The sequence below is a fragment of the Nicotiana tabacum genome, chromosome 11 (assembly GCF_000715075.1).
Source record: "Nicotiana tabacum cultivar K326 chromosome 11, ASM71507v2, whole genome shotgun sequence".
Taxonomy (NCBI): Eukaryota; Viridiplantae; Streptophyta; class Magnoliopsida; order Solanales; family Solanaceae; genus Nicotiana; species Nicotiana tabacum.
The window spans coordinates 324,181-344,058 of record NC_134090.1 but is presented as its reverse complement, the minus strand read 5'-3'; the positions used below and the strand labels follow the sequence as shown (position 1 = coordinate 344,058).

Sequence of the window (19,878 nt, the reverse complement as noted above, 5' to 3'; positions counted from 1 at the left end):
GAACTGTTGGTAGGCCCCACAACGAAACACCACGTTTACAGCCTAGTTACTTTTTGGTCAGAACGGGTAAAGTGTGTGTCAGTACTGTTGTGGCACGTGAGTATCACACGCTCGAAAAGGGAAAACCCAAGCCCCACTTCTCCCCATTTTGATTGATCCACATTTTCCCTATTTTAGTCCCCACTTTATATTTACCATTGAAAATGCCACTACTTTTCTCCAAAGTCAATATTTAAATATTTTATTAAAAAGAAAAATGCAGCAGAAATAATTCTTTGATCCCGGGGCTCCTCCATCTTATCGGTATGTTACGTACTCTTTTTGTTTCAATGTTTTCTTCTTTTAAAAAAAAAAATGTTTATCAATTCATTTTCCTTCCTGCATTTTTATGTTTCTGCATAAATCTTGCTGTCCGGTGAAGGAAATAGTCGTCTTTCTGCTATAAAAGTGCGGCCGATGCACTAACTCCCGCTATAGACTACGTCTGGGAAGGGCTGGACCACAAGAATCTATCGTACGCAGTATTACCCTGTATTTCTGCAAATTAAATTAGTTAAACATCTGTCTCAACAAATAAAAATAACTTGACAATTTAAAATATATTTTTCAAGTGATTAAATTTAAATATTATTTAATGGATAAAAATAATATAAAAAATTAAACCTGATCTATGTTGTAATATTATTTTAAATCAATTCATAATTAAAAAGTATCTAAATGGAATCCGAGTTTGATTAACTATTTTACAAGAGACATGGGTTACATATGCGCCAGCTGACTTTGTTCTTTCATACAGTATTTTAGTTCGCAATATATTCTCTTCCGCCTTCTCAAATGATGATACAAACATCTGTTATAATATTATTATTATCCTTGTACTGCCTAAACAGAATGAAGTAATATTTTAATTATTTTTAAAACTATTTAATCAGCTGATTATAATATAAATGAGCATAGGGATTAGGAAGAAATTAACAATTAAGTGGTGTATTTAAGTAGGATTACTTTTTGTCCCTTACGTATGCAAGACCATACGGAGATAGAGGTTCTAAAGTCCTAAATTATTGTTGAACCCATAAATATTCCCAATAAATATCTTACATTATCATATTAGATATTTTTAAGGACTGCTATAGAATGTGGTGGAGTGGTAAATAATTTTGTTCAAGCTTTGCGTATAGAATTGTTTTTGGTAAAAAACAGCTTTACCCTTAAAGTTGAATTTTTCTATGCAAATTCGAATTAATCAAAATTCAAATTAGGTACTGAACACCCAGTCAAAAACCAAATAAAAGATGTTTATAAGGGTTGTTTCAAGACAAAGACATATACAGGTCACAAGTTTCGAACAACATATTCATTCTTGTCTAAAATAATTGAATTCGTCGTCCTCTCAAATCAGTGATTTAAGTCAAGGTGCTTTTTAAACTTTAGGAGACTGGTAACACTAAATATGATAAAATACATCTATTTGTTTATTTATCATTTTTCTAGGTCTATTATATATATATATACCTTTTTTTCCCTTTCCTCGCCAGAAATCTAATTCTATTTAAATCATCTGTCATGCATATAAAGTGCTCGCTCCACTTGGTCTGATGCTCCTACTTGGTGACACCTAAAAAGGCAAATAGTATTTAATTAGAAAAAACTTAATCGAATCCCATGCTAAATTATGCAAACTTATTATGGTTAAATGATAAATTGAGTTAATATATATTACTCTTATTAAATATTATAGTTAAGTGATAAATTTTTAGAAATACATATATGTAATACATTTATTGATTTGATTTGTGGAGCATGTGTCGATAGGCATTTATGTTTATATAATACTTCATAGTTTAGAAAAATAAAATAAAAGAGACAAATAAATGCAAGTAATTGAAGAGGCTCTTTTTGGAAGTAAAATAAAAATTCCCATAGGATTTGTGCAGTTGATAATGTGTTCAAATGACATTAGAAAATGTTCACATTTTTTCAGTCATTTCCATTTCAATCAAATCAATTGAGTTTGGTTATGAAAAGGATGGTTATGCTTTTCTTTAATTTTAAAAAAAAATCATTAACGAGAACAATAAATACATATTCCTCGCACGTTTACCCCCAAAAAATGTCAATCTTTATATATTTAAAAATAATTTAATTTTAAATTTCTTATTTTACTCTTAATGTCCAATCCTTAATTGATAAAGTTATGTGGTACTTTAGCTGGTGGGATATAGTAGTATATACCCTATTATAAAAAAAATATAGTTTGTTTTAATAGATTATAAAAAAAATTACAACAAAAAAATCTATAGTTTGTTTTAAATTATAAATTTTAAAAAAAAATTGTATAAATTCTGTTTCTAGTCAAATGTTAATCCTATAAAATGAGGGGACAGAATAGTACTTTGTCTATAAATAAAGGGTAATTTAGTAATACTAACTCACTTTTGTCTTCCTACAGCTTATATATACATAACGACATCAAAGTACAGAAATTTGTCAGAGTATTAGCTTAGCTTCTTGAAAAACAGCTCAATGTCTACCAAGAACTCCGCCCCCACCACTATCCCACCATTACCACCGTCAGCCGCCGGGAAGCTGAACGGAGAGCCACCAGCTGATCACGAAAGATGTCCGGTGGAGGAGGTGGCGTTGGTAGTTCCAGAAACAGACGACCCCACTTTACCTGTAATGACATTCAGAGCATGGTTTCTTGGACTGACCTCATGCACTCTCTTGATTTTTCTCAACACTTTCTTTATCTACAGAACTCAGCCTTTAACTATTTCAGCTATTCTCATGCAAATAGCTGTGCTCCCAATTGGGAAATTCATGGCTGCTACACTTCCTAAAAAGAATTACACTCTGTTTGGGAGATGGGGTTTTAGTTTAAATCCAGGGCCATTTAATATCAAAGAGCATGTTATTATTACAGTTATGGCCAATTGCGGTGTTTCCATTGGAGGAGGCGATGCTTATTCCATTGGGGCTATTACTGTTATGAAGGCTTATTATAAGCAAAGCTTGAATTTCCTTTGTGCTCTTCTTATTGTCTTGACCACTCAGGTACATTTCATTTTATTATACTCTTTTACTTGTGCATAACTGGAAATTAAAGACGACAACAACAACTACGACAAGTCGACGACCAAGTGAAATCTCGATAGTGGGATATAGGTTGGGTAGTGACAATTTACCCTTAACTCGGATAGAGAGGCTGTTTTTGATAAACCATCTACTCAACAAAATGAAATAAATGGAATTTAAAGACATATATCTATAATCTGAAGTCTGTGGTTAAAGTTCTATTGAATTTTCCTTCTTGAAAGCTTCGGTGTTTGATTTGAGTTTGAGTTAGTCACTAAAAGACAAAAAGGATAAAGGGAAAGCGTTGAAGTTAAGCACACTATATACATCAAACTGTAGTCTATTTGTCTTGACACGTTTCAGTCGTTATTCTTGTAATCTGAATTTCATGCACTTGGTATGGAGGAAAATGTATGCACACTATAATATACGTCGCATACAAAAAGGATAAATGTTTGCGACGTATATTAACCGTATAAATTGGAGGATTAAGCTGTGATGATAGTATTTGCTGCTATTTTTGAGTATTAAAGGTTGACAACAGTGTCTGATGTTTAGTTGAAGTAAGTGATAATGAGTAAGAGTTTGATATTTGTATAGCTGTATTTTTTCTATTTTGATGGAATGTATTTTCTCTGGAGAAAACATTTTCCACAATCTAATGTAACCAAACATTGGAAAATAATTTTCTGAACAAAAATATTTTACAGGAAAACATTTTCCCTCAAGTTTTTGTTTCTGATAATATGAAAAATTGTGCAGATAGTGGGATATGGATGGGCTGGGATGTTGAGGAGATACTTGGTTGATCCTGTGGATATGTGGTGGCCGTCAAACCTTGCTCAAGTCTCCCTATTCAGGTTCCCCTTCTATTTGATCATTGCTTCCTGCACCTGTGGCTCTCCTTTTGTTATAAATAATATTCAGTACCATCTCAAATGCAACAAAAAGATAGCACTATATATGATGTTTATTTCTTCTAAACGCTAAATTCTTAACTTGTCTTGATCAAATCTGAATTCTTTCATTTCTATTCTACTGGATGTGAAATGCTTGAATGAATCTTATTTAGGTTTTCTGATCAGTGGCTATGGGACAAGTTCATTTGGCCAATATTGATTTATGCACCGTTTTAACAATCTAGTGGAGATAATACATAATATAGCACAGTGAAGGTGAAAAGTAGCAATCAAGAATATACGATATTTTTCAATTTCGATGATGTCTGATGAGAATTCTTGCCGCAGTATCTGTAAATATAGTATAAATTGAAAAATGTCGATACTGCTGGTGATTCACTGAACAGTTTTAACACAAGTTACCAAATTGCACAATGTTATATTATCAGCTCTTTTTGATCTATTTTGTGTTTTTTATATATACGACTTTCTCATAACAGGGCACTTCACGAGAAGGAACAAAAAACAAGAGGCTTGACAAGGATGCAGTTTTTCCTTGTATTTATGGCAGCAAGCTTCGCATATTATGCATTCCCAGGCTATCTATTTCCGATTTTGACCTTCTTCTCATGGGTTTGTTGGGCGTGGCCACGTAGTATCACAGCTCAGCAAATTGGCTCTGGATACCATGGCCTTGGCGTGGGTGCTTTTACTCTCGATTGGGCTGGTATATCAGCATATCATGGCAGTCCGTTAGTGGCACCATGGTCCTCGATTCTTAATGTTGGCATTGGTTTTATTATGTTCATATACATCATCATTCCCCTATGTTACTGGAAGTACAACACTTTTGATGCCCGGAAGTTTCCTATCTTTTCAAATCAGCTGTTTACATCTAGCGGCCACAAATATGATACCACTAAGATCTTGACCCCACAATTTGATCTCAACATTGCTGCTTATGAAAGTTACAGCAAGCTCTACCTCAGTCCTTTATTTGCCCTCTCAATTGGATCAGGATTCGCAAGGTTTACAGCAACCCTCACACATGTTGCACTATTTCATGGCAGGTTAGCCTCTCACAAAGTTTTATATACTTTCATCTTGAAGCCATTTTCGGCTGTCTGACTGCAGGGTTTGTCTCTTAATCTTGAAGATGCATTGAGATTCATTGCTTAGTTGCATTCTGTGTTGAAGTTCCTAGGTATCGTAGGGCTAAGATAGAATCGATATACATTATTTTAGAAATACTAATACAACTAGGTACTAATTGCTAAAGTTTGGTGTGTAGAGCAATTTAAGTGGCAAGATATTTGTAAGAGAGAAACAGCTCTAATGAAGTTGTGAACTGACAATCTGCTATGATTTTACCTTGGCCAGTGATATCTGGAAGCAAAGTAGATCTGCTGTGAAGAATGTCAAATTGGACATCCATGCAAAATTGATGAAGAGTTACAAGCAAGTTCCTCAGTGGTGGTACCTCGTATTATTGTTCGGTAGCATAGCCCTGTCACTTCTGATGTGTTTTGTATGGAAAGAAGATGTGCAGCTGCCATGGTGGGGTATGCTGTTTGCGTTTGGTCTTGCTTGGATTGTTACTCTCCCTATAGGAGTCATTCAAGCGACTACCAACCAGGTGAAAGCTTAGTTTCTTGATTATTAAAGTGCTATTCCAATCTTGAACCTATAGGAGTCCAATTCAGTGACGCACTTGTTATTACAATGCAGCAACCTGGATATGACATAATTGCACAGTTCATAATTGGTTACGTCCTCCCAGGAAAACCAATTGCGAACTTGATTTTCAAAATCTATGGCCGGATCAGTACCATTCATGCTCTCTCTTTTTTAGCCGATCTTAAACTTGGTCACTACATGAAAATTCCACCGCGATGCATGTATACAGCTCAGGTTAGTAACTTGTTTCTCTGTTTTGAACGATTCAAACTAATATGTTTGCAAGGATGTCCTAGTTTCCACTTCATTCTTCTTGATTTCCTTTCATCCAGCTTGTTGGGACACTGGTTGCCGGTACAGTCAACCTTGCAGTGGCATGGTGGATGCTAGGAAGTATCGAGAACATTTGTGATGTTGAGACTCTTCATCCTGATAGCCCATGGACCTGTCCAAAATTCCGAGTCACATTTGACGCTTCTGTCATATGGGGTCTAATTGGACCAGAACGATTGTTTGGTTCCGGAGGATTATATAGGAACTTGGTATGGTTATTCCTCATTGGTGCAGTGCTGCCGGTGCCTGTTTGGGTGCTAAGCAAAGTCTTCCCTGAAAAGAAATGGATCCCATTGATCAACATACCAGTTATATCTTATGGTTTTGCCGGAATGCCACCAGCCACGCCAACCAATATCGCTAGCTGGCTCATTACCGGAATGATATTCAACTATTTTGTATTCAAATACCGAAAAGAATGGTGGCAGAAATACAACTATGTTCTGTCAGCTGCCCTGGATGCTGGTACAGCTTTTATGGGTGTTTTATTGTTCTTTGCTTTGCAAAATGAGGGCAAGAATTTGAAATGGTGGGGAACTGAGTTAGACCACTGTCCCTTGGCAACTTGCCCTACAGCCCCTGGAATTGTAGTGGCAGGATGTCCAGTTTTCAAGTAGCCCACAAGAAGAAGAATTGATCTTTTGAATATTATTAGACAAGTTTAGTCTTAACAAGTCTAAACTGGTGCAAGTTATTTATAACAAGCGTTTGATGTAATTTTGAGTAACTGATAGCTTTGTGCTCTGTAAATGATTTGCTTGTCAATCATTAAGTAGTTCAATGAGTTCCTCCTTTTCAAGTGCTAATACTGTTCAACTAATATATACTCCTATTTTGTTTTAATTGCAAGTGTAATACATCAAATGCAACTGTTGGACTCCAGTCGAACGAAACATAAGCTTTGTAGATTACTGGCTCTGGTTTTCTCCAATATATTTGGTTGTTTAGTGATAGATATTGCTTCTATATAGGACTAATATATTTGTAACTCCTAACTCTTCTCCTGTTTTGAGAATATTCCTTCAAAAACACCTATAAATGTTGCACCTATAGTTTTACTTTCGTGTAGTATTTCACTCATTTCATCTGGCAATATCAGTAGACTTACACTAAGGTTGCATCACATTAGCAAAACAAGCATCACATGGAAAAACTTAAAAAGGGTGCATGTGGTTGCATAGCTAGTGTGCATGATCGAACTGATTGATTTGTATTCCATGTCTGAAATGAGATATACACCAACTTCTTTAATCCAAATTAACCACTGCTAAATGAATCTAACAATCAGTAATCTGCATGACAATTACGTTCAATTAAATTGAACGAAAACGAACTCTAGTTCTCACAACAACAACCCAGTATAATCCCACTAGTGGGGTCTGGGGAGGGTAGTGTGTACGCAGACCTTACCCCGACCCTGAGGTAGAGAGGCTGTTTCCGATAGACCCTCGGCTCCCTCCCTCCAAGAACTCCCCACCTTGCTCTTGGAGTAACTCGAACTCACAACCTCTTGGTTGGAAGTGGAGGGTGCTCACTACTAGAGCAACCCACTCTTGTCGAACTCTAGGTTCTCACACAACTTTGAAAATTGTTCTCAGAAATACAAGAAAATAGGTTTCGCTAAGGAAATGAAGCACATTTCTTTCTTTTTTTAAAAGTAAATATTTTTTATTACATTGGAGGGTCGAAGAAGGGAAAGGGGGAAAAGGGATAGTGAGAATAAAACCGACACCTATTGTATGACAACAAAGTCAAAAGGGGTCTACTCATTGGATGTTGGAACTGAAAAAAAGAGGCAAATAAGGACTAAGTGCTTACACGTAAACTGACCGAATCACGGTAGAGAATTTGATGTTCCCAACATTTCCTCTACCGCTTCTTTCTTTTCCCTTGTTTCTTGAGTGGCCATGAGCCAGGCCTGAATTCTAATAATTTGTCACCAGATTTAAGTTATTAAAAGACTTATCATCCAGACGGGTGTTATGGAAATTTCACCTCTGTATGGACTTGTAAAGTACCACTGTCACATATTTGGAGAGGAATCGATTAGTTGAACCAAGTGCAACCACAGACGGCGTACTCCTGCCCTTCTGCATGTAGAGATGGTTAAGTACCACATGTTGAGGTCTCGAGAGAGAAGGTGGAATTTCCATGTGAGATGAAGGTACATTGAGTAAAGTCATCTGTAGATGAGGCGGAACTAAAGGTGGCTCCTTGGCATAGTCCTCTGCTCCAAGTTGCAAGTTACTGTAGCTGGAATCTGGGGACTGAGGAGGTTCAAACCCAGAAATGCTTTCAATATCTTCAGGAACATAATCCTGCATCATGCATCAAAATGTACAAGCTTTTGTCAGTTTAGTTTTTAATCAGCCACAACCTTTGTCAACTGGTGACTTTTCAAAGCGAAGGGAATCAATTGGCACCAGGAAATAAAAGACTCGAACTCATTCCTCTTCTCAGTTTTTGAGAGAGACAGAGAGAGAGTATACTGTGCTCCTTAGGACAGTATCAAGAACATAGTCCAATAAAAGTTTGGCAACCCCAAAATGAAAAATAGAAAGTATTTCCAGACAAGCCGGCTATGCTGATAATATGTAGACAAGCCAGCTATGCTGATATGCTCACACACTACAAACAAATGGCAACACTTTTTTTTACCTTTTAACAGTCATCTAATCTTACTAAGTAGTTTTTTTTTATATGGCAGAATGCTTGACATTTTTCTGTATTCATGTTATTTTATACAGTTTTCACAAATTTCAAGTACTCAATTATCTCAACTATTCATATTTAAACTTGATGTGATATTTTCTACATCAAACTAACTTTTCACTTATTACTTCCATTACTTCTTCTCTGCTAGATATAAACTATTTATAAAGTACACAAGTCAAATTTAGCATCTTAAAAGTTCGGTAGCATTTTCTTTTCTGCAACCATTTTGAGTAACAACAGGTTTGGCGGTGGGATGCAGGTGCTAAAGTAGGATGCCTATGAGACATTCATAAGCCCAATTTCAAGCAGCAGCAACACGGTATTTGCTCTCTTTTTCCTTTATTTTTTTTCTCTATAACTGGTACAATAATAAGTCAATAACTACATATCGATAATAAAGTAGTTAGGTTGACTATATGAATATATATCTATGTCACTCAATTTGAGTCAAGTTTCATTCTAACACTCATAAGAATTCTATAAAACTAGAGATCTCTAAATCTTAAACTTACCCCTATAATAACATAGAACTCTCTAAACAAAAAAGACTCCTAACAAAGCACATAAGGGTGTGGCATAGTAATCAATAAAGTGGTTTGAGAACCAATGAGAACTCGGGTTCAAATCTCAGCGGAGACAAAAACACTAGGTGATTTCTTCCCATTTGTCTAAGCCTTGGTGGACAGAGTTAATCGATACTTGTACTGGTAGGAGGTAGCAGGTACCTTGTGGAATTAGTTGAGGTGTACGCAAGCTGGCCCGGACACCGTGGTTATTGAAAAAATGACTCCAAGCAAACCATTGGATCAAATGTGAATGTAAGAACACAGCTAAACCTAAATCCCAACTGTTCGGTATCGCATATATGGATCTTTTGTTTTTTGAGAAAAGTAATGGTTTTATGTACATGTGAGCACAAAGATTGTGCCAAAATTACAAATGGATTCAGTTCCTTTACATTGCTGAAAGGAAGGTGAAAAAATCTAAAATCCTATCTACTGAGTTGGCATCTTCTAGTCTACACCAAAAAGCCAGAAAAGACAGGCATCTATGTTTCAGTATATGAATGTTTTCGTATTTGCTTTCAAAACATCTTTTGATCTTTTGCTTTCAGTGTGACATGTTCAACTCTTTGCTAAGTCCCCGTGAATTTCAAGAAACTATATGTTGTGTCTGTGAAGGTTAAAGGCAGCAAAATAATATGTAGACAATACACTAAATTTATTGGTGGCTGTGTATGCTTCCGATGAGAAGTGGAATAAATGAATTTTTACAAAATGAAAAAGATCAGATGTTTGGAAATTTTGCTTGCATGCATGAAACATGATTGGCAGTACTGTGAATAGACAGCTGGGGAGAAAAGGAGGAAAGTAGAAAAGGAGAAAAGGAGGAAAATAGTAAAAGTATTCCCATAGCCCATTCCTTGATACTTCTGTATATATATAATTTCCTCCAAAAGATTAAAAAAAAAAGGCATTGAGATTGATAGAGATCATTTCCCTTAGAAATGGATCGTCACATTACAGTCTACTTTTTCAGCGCTTCACCAAACACTCCACACTGAAAGACTAAACTATGGCCGTATTTACTAAGAAGAGTAGAGATAGCTCTTCCATAATTTTTTTAATACGTAAAGAAGAGCTGGTCCCTCACTTTAACAACATCCTCTAAGCAACATGACAACATTTCCAATAGGTATATAACAAGACAAATTCTTTCAGTGTAGATAATGAGGTCTACCTTAAATTAACCATAAACTTTCTTCTATGACTCTCGATGGCTACAGGGAGCGGGGTTCAGGAAAACCTTCACCTATTTTTTTACTTTGTCATTGATTTGCTTTGACAAAACAGAAACATCTTCAGGTATTTCATCTCAAGGGCTCTTACGTTTCGCAGTTTGTGGTGCATGGACACCACTGTATAACAACAAATTCCTGTTAAATTTATGGCTTTATCTCAGAAAAAACTAGATTCAGCAGGTCAACTGTTTGGACCAAAACACTTTACAATCTATATCCCAGTAACTTTTGAACAAAACATGGATTCATATGCTGACACTTCTTGTGTCCATCATGAGATTGTCACAGAGCAAAAAAGTCGAGACTGGAGAGGCTCCCATGGTTGTAAGCTCAATTCCATTACAGTGTTCACAAGCCAAAACTTCATTTCGGAAACTAATATCTTACAGGAGCATTAAGTACAAATAACAAATCAAGATTATACTCTTCTTGGTTTGACAGGGTAGTTAATCTGACTCATATTTGATATTCACATAGGAAACTGAAGTGAAGCCCTTTACAATCAATCTCGAAGGCCACGAAATGTTCTTAAATTTTGATAAGTGTATGTTATATATATGTTTGTGTGTATTAGCTAAGTCCCTATTGGATATCCGGTTTCCTTCTATTGGAAATACAATAGAAACTAGGCTTGTAATTCAATAGAATCCTTGAGAGGATATGAACGGTAATAATTTTGAGATGACAAATGTACCTTCACATCCAAAATGTTGTAAGTATTCCCTACTTCATCCTGGACGCATGGCAAGTCAGGGGAACACCTCCATTGTCCATCAACTATAAATCTATACTGATAAACTCCAGAAGGAAGCACCTTCAAAATGGTGAAATCTTTCCCAGATCTTTGCAAAGGGTTCCTGAGAAAAATAAGTTTAATTTGCCGAGTCAGCTTGCAATCTAAGCCCAAGAAGTTGAGGATTTTGTCTTTTTCAATGTAGAGCATGGATGGAGAATATCAAGCTTACAACCTTGACTTCCAATTATCCCATGATCCCTCCACGGCCACTTCTTTGCCGTCATGGGTCCATGATATCAGTGTGGGAACTCCTTGCTCATCATTCAAGTCGTCGTACCCTGAGGTGGTTTGCATCCATGAAGGGTTTGGGATGTGCACCTCCTCAGGTCTTTGTAAAGGGACCACTGGCATCTGGGGCAAAATATTTTCAAAATAAACAAATTCACATAATCCCTCTAAAAGGAGAACACAAACTAAAAGATCAACATCCGGCACCAAATTTCTGAGGAGTAAACACAGCAGATATAGATGTAGCCTGGGTTGCCAGGTAGCTGAAAATGCTAGCTAGTGCTTAACAAGTGGTTAATGCTGTTCCATGAATCCATTAAAGCCAAAAACATTTATCTTTCTACATTTTTCAATCATCAAAGGGGAGCCTTGGCGTAATTGGTAAAGTTGATGCCCTGTGACCAGGAGTTCGAGTCGTGGAAACAACCTCTTGCAGAAATGAAGGGTAAGGCTGCGTTCAATAGATCCTTGTGGTCCGGCCCTTTCACAGACACCGCGCATAGAGGGAGCTTAGTGCGCCGGGCTGGCCTTCACATTTTTCAATCATCCTCAAGGAGTAGAATCCCCCAGATAAATATAAAAGGTAGCACTTAACAATTTTCAGACAATCTGAATATTACTGTAAAACTCTTCAATTCAATTTCTGATAAAGCAAATTCCATAATTAGAGGAACAATAATTAGAGCCTGACATTCCAAAAACAAACCATAAGCATATTTGTTATTCAAAGTTATGACCTTTTTTCAGATCTAACCATTTTAATTCCATAGTACAAATCTGTCCAGCCTAAATCTACATCATTCCACCATTTACACACAAAAAGATGATAACTTTACATAAAAGGAAACCCCCCAAATTTGGCAAGAACTAACCTGAGGTCGAAACATCAAAGGAGATTGAGAAGCCCTGGGACTTGAAGGTGGAGAGTGACCCACAATCAATTCACCATCCATTATGTTATCTTGCATCACTGCAACACCTGAACCTGAACCTGAACCTGAACCTGAACCTGAACCTGAACCCTCAAACCCAGATTGCCTATTCCCACTAACTTCTTCTCTTCCATTAACATTCCCCATTATTAAAGTTTGTATTTTTAACACAAACCCAGAAAAAAGAACCTACTTGGAATCTACAAAAAGAGATTCCTTTGTGTAAACAAAAGGAAAAAACAAAACAAAAAAAGTAGTACTAGTATGTAACTATATATAAACAGGTTCACCCACTACTTTATTAATGACATCACAACTTTGACATTATTAGAGCTTATAGTAAAATAAAAAATAAAAAATTAAGATTATTATGGAGAATCAAAGGAGAGAAGAAAAATGTATTTATGAGATTAGATTAGATTGAGTGCTGATGAGTGAAGAGAGGAAACACAGGAGGAAAAGAAAGGGAAAAAATGATATTTTATGCAATCCAATGAGTTTGGAACTATGTTGCAGCATAATAGTACAAATAATGATACCAAAAACCATAATGATCTGTGCACATTTTAGTGATACTATTAGTATGAAAAATTACTTTAAAATATAGTTGTAATTATTACTAACAATGATGCTGAAAACTGTAATATATTAGTACTACTAATTATTATTTATTATTACTCCTTCCTTTGATCAGTGCACATATAAGAAAAGATACTTAAAAATATGTAGTGGCCGTTTGGACATAAGAATTGTAAAACAAAAAAAAATGAAATTTGTTTTCTAATTAAAAATGGTATTTGAAAATTAGAGTTGTGTTTGGACATGAACATAATTTTGGGTTATTTTTAATTTTTGTGAGTAATCTGAGTGAAAATTTTGAAAAAATAGCTTTTTGGAGTTTTTCAAACTTTCAAAAAATTCCAAAATTCATCTTCAAGTGGAAATTGAAAATTTTATGATCAAATACTAATTTCGAAAAGAAAAACAAAAAAAAGTAAAAAAAAAATCGTATGTCCAAACGGGCTCGTAGAAATTATGCCACCATTGTATTTAATTAATATTTCTGAAAGTTAAAAGAATATATCAGTATTATATCAAAAAAATTGAAAAAACATATATTTATAGATATTTATGAAAAAATTCTTACAAACAGTAGTATTTTTTTGACAGAGTGGTGGCCCAATGCTGTGTTGGTTTCGTTTTTGTTTTTTTTTTTTGGGGGGGGGGGAAGGGGGTATGGCCAAAGTCATAAGGTCACATCATTTGCGCACTCACTTTTTATTTTTTTGGGGGGTAAATTCTCCATTTCTTCGAAACTTTGCTTTTTATTGTATTAAAAAACATACATCTAAGAGACTTTTCCATTACTCAAAGGTTAGTTCAATCACTTATTTATAGGTTCCAATGATTGATTTCATTAATAACGTTAAAATTGGTTCTCTACATTTAATGAATTGTGAAAGCTTCTTCAACGGAAATTAAGAGCATGTTTGATAAGCTTTTCGCTTATTTTTCAAATCAAAGAATAAACTTATTTTCAAAATGAAGATGTTTGGCAAGCTTTTGGTAACTTCTCAAATAATCCGATGGAAATTAGTAGATTCCAAAATGATATTAAACATAATGTGCATTTACCTATTAAATAGTTCCAAAGGTATAACTCTGATGCGTAAATTTGGAACACGGCATTATATAAAACATCCTATTGCCCCTCCGTCTTAGAATCTATTGCTAATTCTTTTTCCCCTAAAAGTGCGATTACATGAGAGTAAAACTTATTCGTATGGTTACTTACATCAAACGAATATATTCATGATCTGTGTTTGTATATAAACTCGTATCAATTAACCATGATTAATTAATACATATTTTAACTTCATAAAATCACTTAACTATGATAAATTGTATTGGTTTAGTGTAAACTCCCAATACGACTAAATATTTACCATACATGAGAGTACTTTCCCTTGATAATAGCAAAGTCACTCTAATGTCAATTGTAACTAACCTCTTATAGCAACCATTTTATGTGCCACTATTCCCTCACTCTAATTTAGTTTTGGGAAATGATATATTCTATATTTTAAAATTAATAACTCTAAATTTCTCATTATATTTTTAATAATAATTTCTTTCACACAAATATTATATTGTATTTAAGATCACATTATATACACAAATGCTATAACATGTTTAAAAATTACATATTCTAAAAGTTTTATTTATATTTAAAATTTCTTATCAAATCAAATAATGACGCAACATTGGAACGGGGATTTATATAGTAGTATTACATTAACAATAGTACAAATTTGGTGGATGGAAATTAACTTAGAAAAGAGAAGGAGATGCAACACAATCCTTGATGTTTAATTGTTTATGGGTGGTTTGGTTGCACGTCTCTTTCAACAATTGAGTGCTTTTTTGGGTAATGAAAAGAGTTTGCAGATGTCGTTATCTAATGTTAGGGGCCCAAAATTAAACAAAAAACTTTGGTCCATGATTTGCAATAGAACTTATTATGTTACTTGTCTGATCAGCCCAAAATCATTTGCACCCTAAGTTTTACTTCTTAGCGTCTAACATTTTCCCTTCCACTACACCTCCTTTCGTAGTAAGCAATACGAATTTATGGTAAATTTATGATTATATCAACTTTTTTTTGCGTCCATCTTTACAGACTCTGATTGGCCTGAAATTTTTATAGGTCCGTAGGAACGGTCTAATGACCAATACTCATTACTTCGCCATGACTTTCAGGTTCATTTTATGGTGATTTGGGTCATACAACACGAGTTTATGTTCATATCCATTTTTTTGTGTGTATTAATACATGATGATCTTGTATAATATTTTTGACCTCCGGTTGGTCTGAAATTTTATAGGTCCATAGGAAACGGCCTAGTAATCAATACGCATTGCTTCGCCATAACTTTTCAGTTTATTTTATGGCACTTTGAGGTCATGCAACACGAATTTATGATTATATCTATTTTTCGTATGTATTAGTGCATGCTGATTTTGTAGAATTTTTTAACGGACTCTAATTGGCTTGAAATTTCATATTTATATAAAATAGTCTAGTGACCAATGCCCACCGCTTTGCCATGACTTTCGGGTTTATTTTTTGGTGGTTTGGAGTCATGCAACACGAATTTATGGTTATATCCTCTCTTTCGTGTGTATTAGTATTATTAGTATTGCTGATTTTGTAAAAAAAATTGATGGGCTCCGATTGACCTGAAAGTTGTAGGTCCATAGGGAATGACCTAGTGACCAATACTCATTGCTTCGTCATAGCATTCGAGTTCATTTATGGTGTTTCATGTTCATGCAAAATGCATTTATGATTATATTTATTTTTTCGTGTGTATTAGTACATGCTAATTGTAGAATTTTTTTGATGGACTTCGGTTGGCCCGGAATTTTATAGGACCATAGAAAACGGCCTAGTGACCAATATGCATTGCTTCCCCATGACTTCCAAATTTATTTTATGGCATTTCAAGGTCATGCAACACGAATTTATAATTATATCTATTTTTCGTATGTATTAGTACATGCTGATTTTGTTGAATTTTTTTGACGACCTCTTATTGGCCCGAAATTTGGTAGGTTCGTAGAAAATATCATATTGACAAATACTTATCGCTTTGCCATAACTTTCGAGTTCATTTTTAGTGTTTTGGGGTCATGCACTATAAATTTTTGATTATATCTATTTTAGTGTGTACTAGTGCATGATAATTTTGTATAATTTTTTTGACGGACTACGATTAGCCTGAATTTTTGTAGGTTCATAGAAAACAACCTAGTGACCAATACCCATTGCTTCGCCATGACTTTTGTGCCCATCGTAAATGACCTAATGAATAATAGTCATTACTTCTCCATGACTGTTTCTCTTTTTTGGTATTTTAGGGCCATAAAACAGGATTTCAACATAATTTTTATTTTTTTCATGTGTTAATAATGTCCACGCCATCTTCATGAATTCGGGCGACCGGCCCTGAATCGCCTAATATTTTGTGGACCCATCAGAAATGACGTAATGAACAATAGTCATTGCTTTTCTATGACTGTTCCTCGTTTTTTGGTATGTAGGGCCATAAAACAGGAATTCAATACGATTTTTAATTTTTCGTGTGCTAATGTCCACGGCATCTTTATAAATTCGGGTGATCGGTCCCGAATCTTCTAATATTTTGCGGGCCCATCAAAAACAATCTAATATACAATAGTTATTGATTCGCCATGACCGTTCCTCGTTTTTTGGCGTTTTAGGGCCATAAAACAGGATTTGAGGATGGTTCCTAAATTTTTGTGTGTTATAATCCATGCCATCTGCATAAATTCCGGCGACCGACCCCGAATCTTCTAAAATTATTGTCAACCCATAAAAATGACCTAATGAATAATATTCATCATTTCGCCATGAACCTTTATTGTTTTTGGCATTTTAAAGCCATAAAATAAGAATTCAGGACGATTCCCAGATTTTCGTGTGTTATAGTCCATACTATCTACATGAATTCGGGCGACCGGTTCCAAATCTCCTAAAATTTTGTAGGCCCATAAAAAATGACCTAATGAATAATAGTCATCGCTTCGCCATGACCGTTCCTTGTATTTTGGCGTTTTAGGGCCATATAACAGAAATTCAGGATGATGCCGAGATTTTCGTGTGCTATAATACACGCCATCTGCATGAATTCGGCTGACCGGCCTTGATTCTCCTAAAATTTTGTGAGCATATAAAAATGGCCTAATTAACCATTGTCGTGTTTCGACTTGACCGTTACTCATATTTTTGGTATTTTATGGCCATAAAACATGAATTCAGGACAATTTCTACTTTTTCATGTGTTATTAGTCCACGTCATTTACATGAATTTGGGCGATGGGCTCCGAATCGCCTAAAAATTTGTGAGCCCATCAGAAATGACATAAAAATAATAGTCATTACTTTTCCATGATAGTTTCTCATTTTTTGATATTTTATGGCCATAAAATAGGGATTCAAGACGATTTTCAATATTTCCACTATTAATCCTCACCATCTTCATGAATTCAGGCGAAGGACTTCGAATCGCCTTAAATTTTGTGGGTCCATCAGGAATGACCCAAGGAACAATAGTCGTTGCTTCGTCGTGACCGTTTCTAATATTTTGGTATTTTAGGGTCAGAAACAGGAATTCAGGATGATTTTTAATTTTTCGCGTACTAATGTCAACGTCATCTTCATGAATTCGGGCGACAGACTCTGAATCACCTAAATTTTGTGTGCTCATCAAAAACAACATAATGAATACTAGTCATTGCTTCGTCGTGACCATTCCTTATTTTTTGGCATTTCAGGGTGAGAAAACGGGATTTTAGGACGATTTTCAATTTTTCGCGTGCTAATGTCCACGCTGTCTTCATGAATTGGAGCGACGGACTCCGAATCATCTCAAATTTTGTGGGGCCATCAGAAATGACCTAATGAACAATAGTCATTATTTCGCAGTGACTTTTCCTCATTTTTTGGTATTTTAGGGCCATAAAATAGAAATTCAGGGTGATTTTCAATTTTTCATGTGCTAATGTCCACGACATTTTCATGAATTCGGGGAATGGGCTCAGAATGACCTAAAACGGATTTAGATACATATAATATCACTAATGGAGTTACACGGAGATAATTCTCTCTCTCACACACACACATAATTAAGTTACTTATAAATAAGCTTAATTATACAAAATTGTACATGGTACGTAAGAACATGACTTCAACTCAATGTGTGACTGAAGCGCCATCACAAGGAATTAAATTGTGTACAGATTTAATCAACCTCTTTTTTCTTGTTGTTCTTTTTGTGTCCCGAAAAAAGATGAGACATTCTTATAACAATCTCTTCTTGTTGTGAAATTTGTTAGTGCATCCTGCTTGTGAAGCTTTAGGGGTAATTAACTGGATCTTATGAGTCGTGTAAATGCGTATGCCATCTCCTATAGATGTTAGTTTGATTGATCTCTTGTACTGTTTCCTTGTAAAAGAATGACGACGACAAAGGGAGTCCTTTGGCAAATGAAGAAGTTGAATCTTGCATGTGTTTTCCAAATTAGGAATAGAATGGAGATGAGAAGGGAGATCTATTACGAACTTTCCACTTTCATTTGTTATATTTTTGGACCATGACGATCCCCTCACCTTTCCCTCACTAGTTCCACAAAAGACAGCCACATTTGCTCCTGCTCGATAATATATACAAATTACAATTCATTAAAAGGAATAGCTAGCTAGGTTATCAGTCATCTATATATTATATTCATGCAAAAATTTACTATATTAGTAGATATTTCAAAGTCATGAGATGGATAATTTTAGTAATTAAGAAATTAAAGCGTCGAGCGTATTAAATGGTGGACTGGGTTGTAGTAACCATCTCTTGGCCCACAATGGCAGTATAGAATAGCAATTTTTTTAATTATTATTCAAAGCTCGTAACAAGAGGAATTTGGAAGATCCAACCAATAATCTAACTTGATTAATATATATATATATATATATATATATACTAACAATATAATATTCTCATACCATATTACTATATATTTACGAGTGGCAACAAGATACTGATCATTATGTTTTGCAGGGAACCAATCATGGTTTCGATAATGATGGAACTAAATAGAATGAATTAGCTTCAACCGAATTCCTTTTGTCATAAAATTATATTGTGCAATATAGTAAAAATAATTTCTTTTATGCTATATACAAGGGGCCGGATTCAAAAAAATTCTAGAATGTCACTGTTGGTATTTAAACCTATAACCTAAAGCAACTTTTGAGCCCCTTGACTACAATACATGGACTTTTCTTCATGTCAAGGAAATTAGTGATATGATAATGCTTGCATATAAACGTTTTTTTAATATTATATTGTCTATATAATAAAAGCAAAGTTATAACATATCTTTACTATAAAATGGAATAAAACATGCTTTTTTTCATGAATGCTTTTCTTTTAGACAACTTTGGGCAAAAAAAAAGAGAAGGAAATAATAGAAGTTGAAGAAAAGGTAGAAACCTGAAACGGGATGTGGAGGAAGGTGTGTGTCTATTATATCTGCGCAAGATTGATGATGATGACAAAGAAGAGTACCATGGATGATAACAGTAGAGAGTTTTTCTTCTCCATAACCAGCCATCTTTCCCAACTCTTCTCCGTTAGAAAATTCAACTAAAGGGTTGTCTGATAATATGGCTGAATAAATTGGTAGAACAAAAAAGAAGACGACGATGATCCTTAACAGTATTATCTTCATAATCTTGTTCACTAATTTTTGTGTGTGTGTGTGTGTGTGTTTTGTTTATAAAGACTTTGTAGCAACGCAATAGATCAAATATATATGGAATAAAGGGACAATGAAATG

General features: G+C 34.9%; 3 protein-coding genes across 3 annotated transcripts; 1 reads left to right on the top strand and 2 right to left on the bottom strand.

The window, feature by feature from the left end:
- Positions 1–205: 205 nt before the first annotated feature.
- On the top strand, positions 206–6,830 carry LOC107765365 (oligopeptide transporter 3). Its single transcript, XM_016584005.2, has 7 exons — positions 206–303; positions 2,453–3,057; positions 3,841–3,938; positions 4,478–5,047; positions 5,358–5,613; positions 5,706–5,888; positions 5,987–6,830. The coding sequence occupies exons 2-7, from the start codon at positions 2,527–2,529 to the stop codon at positions 6,602–6,604; spliced, it is 2,256 nt and encodes a 751-aa protein (XP_016439491.1). The 5' UTR covers positions 206–303; positions 2,453–2,526; the 3' UTR covers positions 6,605–6,830.
- A 772-nt stretch (positions 6,831–7,602) lies between these two features.
- Positions 7,603–12,960, bottom strand: LOC107765364 (SNF1-related protein kinase regulatory subunit beta-2). Its single transcript, XM_016584004.2, has 4 exons — positions 12,400–12,960; positions 11,472–11,650; positions 11,198–11,360; positions 7,603–8,305 (listed from the first exon to the last, which is right to left on the bottom strand). The coding sequence occupies exons 1-4, from the start codon at positions 12,604–12,606 to the stop codon at positions 7,979–7,981; spliced, it is 876 nt and encodes a 291-aa protein (XP_016439490.1). The 5' UTR covers positions 12,607–12,960; the 3' UTR covers positions 7,603–7,978.
- Positions 12,961–18,086: 5,126 nt separating this feature from the next.
- LOC107765368 (uncharacterized) lies at positions 18,087–19,878 on the bottom strand. Its single transcript, XM_016584008.2, has 2 exons — positions 19,533–19,878; positions 18,087–18,693 (listed from the first exon to the last, which is right to left on the bottom strand). The coding sequence occupies exons 1-2, from the start codon at positions 19,768–19,770 to the stop codon at positions 18,344–18,346; spliced, it is 588 nt and encodes a 195-aa protein (XP_016439494.1). The 5' UTR covers positions 19,771–19,878; the 3' UTR covers positions 18,087–18,343.

What these genes read in the sequence shown, in the direction of transcription:
- LOC107765365 (XM_016584005.2), top strand. Translation starts at nt 2,527, where the DNA reads ATGTCTACCAAGAACTCCGCCCCCACCACTATCCCACCATTACCACCG. An exon ending in GCTCAAGTCTCCCTATTCAG is followed by an intron (nt 3,939 to 4,477) that starts GTTCCCCTTCTA and finishes TTCTCATAACAG; the next exon opens with GGCACTTCACGAGAAGGAAC. An exon ending in GATGCATGTATACAGCTCAG is followed by an intron (nt 5,889 to 5,986) that starts GTTAGTAACTTG and finishes CCTTTCATCCAG; the next exon opens with CTTGTTGGGACACTGGTTGC.
- LOC107765364 (XM_016584004.2), bottom strand. Translation starts at nt 12,606, where the DNA reads ATGGGGAATGTTAATGGAAGAGAAGAAGTTAGTGGGAATAGGCAATCT. An exon ending in CTTTGATGTTTCGACCTCAG is followed by an intron (nt 11,651 to 12,399) that starts GTTAGTTCTTGC and finishes ATTTTGCCCCAG; the next exon opens with ATGCCAGTGGTCCCTTTACA. An exon ending in TGGGATAATTGGAAGTCAAG is followed by an intron (nt 11,361 to 11,471) that starts GTTGTAAGCTTG and finishes TATTTTTCTCAG; the next exon opens with GAACCCTTTGCAAAGATCTG.
- LOC107765368 (XM_016584008.2), bottom strand. Translation starts at nt 19,770, where the DNA reads ATGAAGATAATACTGTTAAGGATCATCGTCGTCTTCTTTTTTGTTCTA. An exon ending in TCCTCCACATCCCGTTTCAG is followed by an intron (nt 18,694 to 19,532) that starts GTTTCTACCTTT and finishes ATTATCGAGCAG; the next exon opens with GAGCAAATGTGGCTGTCTTT.